We start from the raw sequence: 9,453 nt of genomic DNA on the forward strand, positions 1-9,453 counted from the left end.
AGGCATCCCTCTCTGACTTAATTAGCGCCTTTCAACACTCCAAGAGGGAAACAAGACAGTATGTAATTTCAAAAACCTGCTTCTGTTACATTTCTGTTCAAGTATCTTCTCTTTTCCATGGTGTTTGGGATTTCAGAAATAAAAGCCAAGATCATCAGCATGCCATTGCTGCTACACCCTGCCCTGTTCTTCCACTGGCCAGCGAACACAGGCTCTGCTACCCACTTGAATGCAGAAGGGAAAGAGTGAAATAAAGGGAGAAAAGAAAAAAAAAATAAACAGGAACAGATTAACATCTCAAAATATCCTGCTACATTTGAAAGATGTGAGAGTTGGATTCATGTGTGATGTTCTACTGGGAAAAAGGAATTGTTCTTGAAAATGAAGTCTGTGCTGTTGCAGAGACAGCGTTGCCCCTAGGTCCACAGAATGCTCTGATGTCATCACTGAGGTCAGAGAATCCTGCTGTGGGCCTGGCGACCTTTGAACCTTAACAGCCCTGCGCTGTGGAGAGCACTGGGCAGTGCTGCTGCTTTAAGTGGTCTGAGTTCTTCAGCCACTTCGGAGACTTGACTGCTTTTACTTGATTTAATTATCAAGTCATTTCAGCGGGTCTCCGGAGAGCCAAGAAGGGCCAACCTGTAGTGAAGAGGAGGAGCTGGACGTGTGGCATCTTCTTCTAGGGGGTCTTCTAGTTGGGACCATGAAAAGGCGACAAAAGAGGAAACACCTGGAAAATGAAGAGTCCCAGGAGACTGCTGAGAAGGGAGGAGGTATGTGGGGGCAATTTGTCTGGGGCACAAGGGTTTCGGGGGTACTGAGAACCTGTTACATATGAAGCAGGGAGCAAGATACCATCACAGTCTTGGTGATGTTGCTGTATCCATCTGGGGGGAGGTCCCCGCGGTGTGAGATGACACAGAAAGACAAAATGCCCCAGGCAGATGGGAGGTCAGCCCTGCTGGTTTGAGGACTCTCCAGGGGCTGCAGGCCTAGGGATTCGTGGCACTTGCAGAGGCTGTATCTTGCCTGCACAGACCTAGACATGCAGCTTTTCTCAATCTTCAAGTTCTTTCTACTTCTCTTTGCTTTTTCTCTGGGGTCACGGGCTAGGGGACGTGAAGGATGCTGAGACAGACCCATGGGTTGCTTGGCCCCTTTTACCAAAGAGGAAAGAAAAGCCCCCTGAGCTGAAGGCCTTGTTGAAAAATATCTCAAGGAGTGGAATGCTCTTCAAAAGGAGGTTGTTCGTCTAGGGATGGCCTCCTATAGAAAACATGGAGGTTTTATTTATTCAACAGGAAGAATTTCCTGAAGGAGATCAAGGGAGAGGGGAAGGGCCTTCCAGAACCTGAGACCACAAGGGTGGGGGTGAGAAATGTTGTTAGAGTCCTGTGGGGAGTTCTGAGAGCCACGGCTACAGGGTGCCTGTGTGGATTAAGCGTAGGTGAGTAGTCACCGTGGGAGAGGGGGTGGTCACATGAGGAAGTGGGGCAGAATGGAGCCTATCCCAGAGTTCCAGCTGGAGGCCTAGGCCCCATATTAGAGCAGCACCTCCCACCGGGCCCAGGGCCCTGGCGACTGTAGGGTGGGACTTGGGAGCAGGCAGCAGCTGGGACAGGATGGGGAAAGCAATGACTACCCTGCCCCTTACACATCAGAATATTTCTATGTGTGGTGGAGGAGAGAGAGTGGGGAGAATGGGGTAGAGTGCTTATCAGATATAAAGTCTGCATGGTAAAATTCTTGTCACCCTGCTGGGACCTGGGTGACCCTCAGCGTGTGTAAGGGGTGTTTCACGACACAGTCACTCATATACTCATGTACACTGTGATATAGCAGAAATATCACACACTTCCACATATAAGCTCCTTACTAAACCACACATTGAAAATTGGGTGTTCTGTATTTTTGTTTGCTAACTCTGGCACCCACTGAAGTGTTATGTACTGATTATATTTTCATATTATTTATATTTTTGTGTAGTGTCTGTCTTCCCCTACTAGAATGCTTAGCTTTACCAGAGACCAGAATAATGGAATAGTGCCAGATACATAGTGACTGCTCACCAAATCTTATTGAATGAATGAATGAACACAAACCATAAATGCAAGCCACACCATGGAACGAGGAAGAGTTACATGTCCCATAATTCCTGAATTGTAAACAGAAACCACGCACACAAATGCCACAGACACAGATACACACATTTGCACTGTGCTTACCACACTGACTCCACACTTATCACAGATTTAACTAATACACATCACTCATATTTCTATATACTTACAGTCACCTCTCAGACCTACATTCCCCCAAATACACCAACAGAATAGTTATTGATTTTAATTGAATTCTGGGGTATATACCAGGAAACATGCTCCAAACCATGTGTATTCACTACAAACCATACACTACAAACCATGTGTAGTCACTAACATGTGTCAGACACTTGGTAAATATTTGTTGGACAGACGTCTGATGAGCAAACATGTCCACACCACTCTCTCTCTCAGCCTCTAATTTCTCTCCCAGGAATCTCAAAATCACAAGAGGATCCCCCTCAGCTAGGATGCACTGCAGTGGCCCGAGTCTGCCCCCAAGGGTCAGGGGAGGTCTCTTCTGCCTCTGAATACTTCTCCTGTGTTTCTTCTCCACGCAAGCTCATCCACGGTGGTAAGGGTACGGGAATCCTTGAGTGTAGGGGTGCTTGGCTCTGGAGCAGGGACAGAGATCCAAATAAGGCTGAACAGAAACCCAGGGTTCTCAGAGGTGGTCAGGGCTCTGTGGAGGAGCCTGGGGAGGACATCTGAGCTATTAGGAGGGCGTGGACCAAGCTCAGCATGGGGGTGTGCGAGCCTTGGTCCCACCATGGTAGGAAAGTTAAGGAGAGGGGATGGAGAGGTCTGGGCTTGAAGTGGAGAGCAGAGGGACCAGGTTTAGCATCTTTGGAGGGACATGTAGGGCTTGTCTTTGCCTTTGTTTTCAGAGAAGGACAGAGCTCTTGAGCTCAGCCCGAGGGCAGGACCATGCCACTCAGGTCCGCACACCTCTCATGTGCATCTGCTCTTCACTCGGCCATTCTCACCCCAGACACCAACCCCAAGCAGGCGATTCCCCAGGGCCCTCCTCCTGTACCACAGCCCACCTCCCACAAGTAACACATCAATGATATTCCCCAACTCACCTGCTCCTCGTAAACACACCCACTAGCATCCCTCACATACCACAGCATGCCCCCTCACCACACTCTACACCCCTGCACACAGATATGGCTCTAGTATCTGCTCCCTCTCCCACAGATGAAGAACACACAGATGCCAACACATACCCCACCCCATCCTATGACCAACAAACCCCAAGCATTTGACACGACTATATCATGCGGATGTCCCTCCCCACCCTCAGCTCCTGGAAGGACCCATACATGGTCTTATGTTTCTAATTTCCTTTCCCAGGAATCTGGAAGTTGCATCGAGACAGTCCCCAGCCTAGAGCACCCCTAGCCCGTCTTCAAGAACAAGGGGAGATGGCTCCCCTGTCACCACGTGTCTCCTCCTCCCCTTCATCCTACAAGACCTGTGCAACCTCTCTGCATATGAACAAAGAGAAGAGGGGCATGAAAATATACTACATGCGGGTACAAATGAAAAAGGGCGTTGCTGTCTCCTGGGAGGCAGAGAAACCCTCGGAGTCACTAGAAAAGCAGCCGAGGAGGGAGGAAGTGACCCTTCCTGAGGACGTGCGGGCGGGGACTCCCCCCTCGGATGTGTCCACCAGAAACCTCCTGTCTGACAGCGAGCCCAGCGGGGAGGAGAGAGAGCACGAGGAGAGAGCTGAGTTCGACAGCCCCGCCCCAGGGTCACCCACCGTCGAGGAGAGACCCCGGGCCAGGACACCCGACTGGCTGGTGACCATGGAGACTGGCTTCCGGTGCATGGCCTGCTGCCGGGTCTTCCCCAGCCTGGAGATCCTGCAGGAGCACGTGCAGAATGGCATCAGTGAGGGCTTCAGCTGCCACGTCTTTCATCTCACCATGGCCCAGCTGACAGGCAACGTGGAACCAGAGAACACCCCTGAGGAGGAGGTGGAGGACGAGGACGAGGATGAGGATGGGGAGGACGAGGAGCAGGAGGAGAAGGAGAACGAGGAGCAGCAGTCTGCAGGGGAAGATGTCAGCTTGAGGAGACCCTGGAGCCAGTGTCCAGGCTGTGTGTTCCATTCTCCCAAGGACCGGAAGTGAGCAGGGCCCAGGGCTGCAGCGGGAGCTATGTCTTCTCCAGTCCTGTCTCTCCACCCTGGCTCAGAAGGGAGAAGTGGGGCTTTCTCACCTCAGGGGACAACCGAAGGGGGTAACTGGGCCCCTTGCTTCTGGCCCAGGCATTTTAATAAAGTCATGACTGTAAGAGAGAATTTATCCTGAGCTTTTCAGCTTCCCTTGGAAGTTCTCTTTAACTCAAAAGCATCTCTCTTGATTTCCACACAGCAACTGATAATTCATGGGCCAGACGATCCTGAAAGATGGTGTGGCCTTCTCTTGGAAGAGGTGAGACCTGAGGTTGGCACAGTCTTCTAAGCCTATGTCATGAAGGCCCAGAGGAATCTAAGGGAAGGGGCCGAGGAGATGCTCTGGGTTACCTGATGGCTCTGCAGTCGCATCACCTTGGGGCCCAGGCAGCACTTGGGAGGGATTGACCTCTGTTGATTTAGACAAGAAGGTGGAACATTCGATTGAGTTTTCTCAGGGTCTCCATGATTGACTTCGACTCTAAGAGGATGTACTGCCAGCAGCTCGTTTTGGTAGAGAGAGCCAGGAGTGGTCTGGAAAGAACAGGGGCCTCACAGGACCCACAGTTTGAGGTCTTGAGAGCCTGTGACCTGAGCCGGGACCTCACCCTGACCACTGTACCTAGCCTTCTGCGACAGAGGAGAATGGGAGAGGGAGTCATATTGAAATGAGGTCTCCTGAGGTTTGGAAATATATTCCAGAACCTTCATTGTGTGATAGTTCAGTTCAGTTGCTCAGTCATGTCTGACTCTTTGTGACCTCATGGACTGCAGCACACTAGGCTTCCCTGTCCATCACCAACTCCCAGAGCTTACTCAAACTCATTTCCATTGAGTCAGTGATGCCATCCAACCGTCACTATGCGATAGTTGATCTGGAGCCAGACTCTGTGGTGTGTGTGGCTCTTGAGCTTCGAGGCAGAGGTGAAGGGTAACTCGATCAGCAGAGCTCCTGGTGCTTCTTGTCTCTTGCTGTCCTGCCTCATTTGTTTTGTCCCTTCCAGAGAGAAGAAAGGACCCCAGAGAGAGTAGCAGACAGAATGCCAGTGGTCTGAAGGAGAAAGAAGGGGCTGGCATTCAGTCCAACATCATATGACAGTATAAACATGATATGTAATAAAGGGTGTTTCCCAAACCTTTTCTGGATATTTTATTTACCTATGTATGTATCTACTTATGTATCCATCAATCAGTCATCTACATCTATATCTCTAGTGGTTTGTTTGTGAACAAGGTTTCACACAAGCACCAAAGACGTCCACCAGCCTTTTCCAGAAACAGCAGTCCCCAAGCTTCCAGGGTTGATGAGGGTTCTGTGTGACTAGTTTTCAAAGACTGGATGCCATGCTTCACATGAAAACATGGCAGACCACACTGAGTTCAGGTAAAGTCACTGGGAAGTGGCAGGTGCTGTGGGAACTGTGTCCAGTGGGTCATGATTGAAAATGTTGTGACCAGTAACTTCAGAGGATGGAGGGTGGTGTATGTGTCTTTAGGGCTGGCTTGAGAGAGAGACTGGCATGCTTTCACAATGAAACACTGGGAAAGAGGAGGAATTTTCTGTCTTGAAGCTATTGATGGAACAGTTTCCTCCTGAGATGGTAAGACATTATTATAGTTATATATAGACCTCCATCAGGAATTTGGAGAAGAGATCACCATGTTAGGAATCTAAGCCAATTCTGATGCATTTCATTTTCTGAATAAATTCTTATTCTAGCCTCTCAAGGTTTTGACCACATCACCTCTGAACTGTGTCTTCTCATCACTGCTACCATCCACTAGAGTCAAAGGCTCTGGGAGGCACTGAAGACTCACTTTGATGTATGATCCATGGTCTTTAAGGTAAGGGAGGAATAATGTATCTTCCTCATCTGGGTAAGGGGCCAAAATAAGGTTTTGGTAGGACTTATAGAAGGAAATCATTTTGCAGTTCAGAGATTTTTGTCAGTTTAAGCAGAATAAGGTCTAATTCCAAAGTCCCATGGGTTTATTTTTTTTCCTTAGGATATGTAAGGAGACTTCCACTGGGCTTCATTGAATCAACAATGGTTCCAGGGAGCTGGTTTTGTCATTACTATTTAGATAAAAATAATAAGCCAGCTTCCCAAACTAAGCAGTCTTGAGAAAGAAGAATAGAACTGGAGGAATAAACTTTCCTGAATTCAGATTATATTACAAAGTTACAGTTGTCAAGACAGTATGGTACTAGCACAAAAACAGAAACACAGACCAATGAAACAAGATAGAAAGCCCAGAAATTAACCCATGCACCTGTGGGTACCTTATATTTGACAAAGGAGGCAAGAGTATACAATGGGGGAAAGACGTCCTCTTCAATAAATGGTGCTGGTGATACTGGATGCCTGGGGCTAGTGCACTGGGATGACCCAGAGGGATGGTATGGGGAGGGAGGAGGGAGGAGGGTTCAGGATGGGGAACACATGTATACCTGTGGCAGATTCATTTTGATATTTGGCAAAACTAATACAATTTTGTAAAGTTTAAAAATAAAATAAAATTAAAAAAAAATAAATGGTGCTGGGAGGAAAACTGGACAGCTACGTGTAAAATAATGAAGTTAGAACATTTCCTAACACCATACACCCAGATAAACTCAAAATGCATTAAAGACCTAAATGCAAAACCAGAAACTATAAAACTCTTAGGAGAAAACACAGGCAGAACTCGATGACACAAATCAAAGCAAGATCCTCTATGACCCACCTTCTAGAATAACAGAAATAAAAACAAAAGTAAGCAAATGGGACCTGATTAGACTTAAAAGCTTTTGCACAGCAAAGAACACTATAAGCAAGGTGAAAAGACAACCCTCAGAATGGGAGGAAATAATAGCAAATGAAGCAACTGACAAAGGATTAATTTCCAAAATTTATAAGCCGTTCATACAACTCAATACCAGAAAAGCAAACAACCCAATCAAAAAGTGGGGAAAAGACCTAAACAGACATTTCTCCAAAGAAGACATACAGAAGGCTAACAAACACATGAAAAGGTGCTCAACATTGCTCATTATTAGAGAAATGCAAATCAAAACTACAATGAGATATTATTACCTCACACTGGTCAGAATGGCCATCATCAAAAAGTCTACAAACAATAAATGCTGGAGAGGGTGTGGAGAAAAGGCACTGTTGATGGGAATGTAAATTGATAACAGCCACTATGGAAGATGATATGGCGATTCCTTAAAAAACTAGGAATAAAACCACCTTATGACCCAGCAATCCCTCTCCTAGGTGTGTTACCCTGAGGAAACCAAAATTGAAAAAGACACATGTATCCCACTGTTCATTGGAGCACTATTTACAATAGCTAGAACCTGGAAGCAACCTAGATGTCCAGCAACAGATGTATGGATAAGGGTTTGTGGTACATATACACAATGGAATATTACTTAGCCATAAAAAGGAACACCTTTGAGTCAGTTCTAATGAGATGGATGAACCTAGAACCAGTTATACAGAGTGAAGTAAGAAAGAGAAAGAGAAATATCATATTCTAACACATATATACAGAATCTAGAAAAATCTAGAGAAATGATACTGAAGAATTTACTTACAGGGCAGCAGTGGAGAAACAGACATAGAGAATAGACTTGTGGGCCTGGGGAGAGGGAAGAAGAGGGTGAGATGTATGGAAAGAGTAATGTGGAAACTTACATTGCCATATGTAAAATAGATAGCCAATGGGAATTTACTGTATGGCTAAGAAACTCAAACAGGGGCTCTGTATCAACCTAGAGGGGTCGGATGGGGAGGGAGATGGGAGGGAAGTTTGAAAGGGAGGGGGTATATGTATACCTATGGCTGATTCAGGTTGAGGTTTGACATAAAACAACAAAATTCTGTAAAGCAATTATCCTTCAATAAAAAATAAATTAAAAAAGAAAAGAAAATGTGATACATATATATAGTGGAGTACTACTCAGCCATAAAAAAATGAAATAATGCCATTTGCAGCAACATGGACGGACCTAGAAATTATCACACTTGGTGAAATAAATCAAACAGAGAAAGACAAATAAATGATTTATATGGAATCTAGAATATGATACAAATGAACTTATTTACAAAACAGGAACAGATTCATAGAAACAAATTTACAGTTACCAAAGGGGAAAGGGGATGGGGAGGGATAAATTAGGAGTTTGGGATTAGCAGATACGAACTACTAAATATGAAATAGATAACCAACAGGGTCCCACTATATAGCACAGGGAACTATATTCAATAAAAATAGCCTAATGAAAAAGAATATGAAAAAATGTACACACTCACACATATATATATAAAACAGAATCACTTTGCTGTTCACCAGAAACTAATACAACATTGTAAGTCGACTATACTCCAATAAAAAAATTGGCTTCATGTTCCCCAGTCTCTCCATCTGGGAATGGATCTCTCATCCATACAGACACATCCCTTCAGGATCCCGAGTGTCTCCTCTCACAGTCATCCCAACGAATTCAGAATTTGAGGTTTATCCCTCCCTTCCAAACTCATGCCACCTGGGAGATTCCACTCATACTATGACATTCTCTGCATACTCTATGATCTTCACCTTGGTTCCTTTTCTCCTGCTCTTGAACTTACCAAGATTTATCCTTTTCCCCTCTTTTCCTAAGTCTTTATCATGTCTTACTTTCTTGAGAGATTTTTTGACTTCTCTCTTCTGCTGACCTCCACATAAATTGGTAGGAAATTGGTCATTATATGAGAGTTCTCACTGCTGTTCCTTCTGGGATAGAGACTTCCCTGTAAGCATGGACTGAGGGTAACATGAGGGCCTGTAGGCAGGATTTAGCATTGCAGGAAGCAATTATCGCTGTGCTTACCTATTCTCGAAAGAGCCAAGTTGACTGTGGAAGAGGGAATTGAGGCCTGCAGCTTGAATACTTTTCTGACCAATACAAATTCACATATCACAATGTATCTTCTCTGCAACGTGTGATAAGTCACTTCAGTCATGTCTGACTCTTTGTGTCCCTACGGACTGTAGCCTGCCAGGCTCCTCTGTTCATTGGATTTCCCAGGCAAGAGTACTGGAGTGGGTTGCCATGCCCTCTTCCAGGGAATCTTCCTGACCCAGGAATCAAACCCTCATCTCTTATGCCTCCTGCATTGGCAGGCAAATTCTTTA

At 45.8% G+C, this 9,453-nt stretch overlaps 1 protein-coding gene across 1 annotated transcript in view; it reads left to right on the forward strand.

Moving 5' to 3' along the window:
• FAM170A (family with sequence similarity 170 member A) overlaps positions 1–5,500 on the forward strand; it is a 77,893-nt gene extending 72,393 nt beyond the window's left edge. The window contains exons 4-6 of the mRNA XM_044947794.2: positions 137–773; positions 2,536–2,676; positions 3,459–5,500. Of these exons, the coding sequence (XP_044803729.1) occupies positions 704–773; positions 2,536–2,676; positions 3,459–4,243 (996 nt within the window). The 5' untranslated portion in view covers positions 137–703 and the 3' untranslated portion in view covers positions 4,244–5,500. The remainder of the gene's footprint in view (positions 1–136; positions 774–2,535; positions 2,677–3,458) is intronic.
• The last annotated feature ends 3,953 nt before the right edge of the window (positions 5,501–9,453 follow it).

The sequence above is a fragment of the Bubalus bubalis genome, chromosome 9 (assembly GCF_019923935.1).
Source record: "Bubalus bubalis isolate 160015118507 breed Murrah chromosome 9, NDDB_SH_1, whole genome shotgun sequence".
Classification (NCBI taxonomy): domain Eukaryota; kingdom Metazoa; phylum Chordata; class Mammalia; order Artiodactyla; family Bovidae; genus Bubalus; species Bubalus bubalis.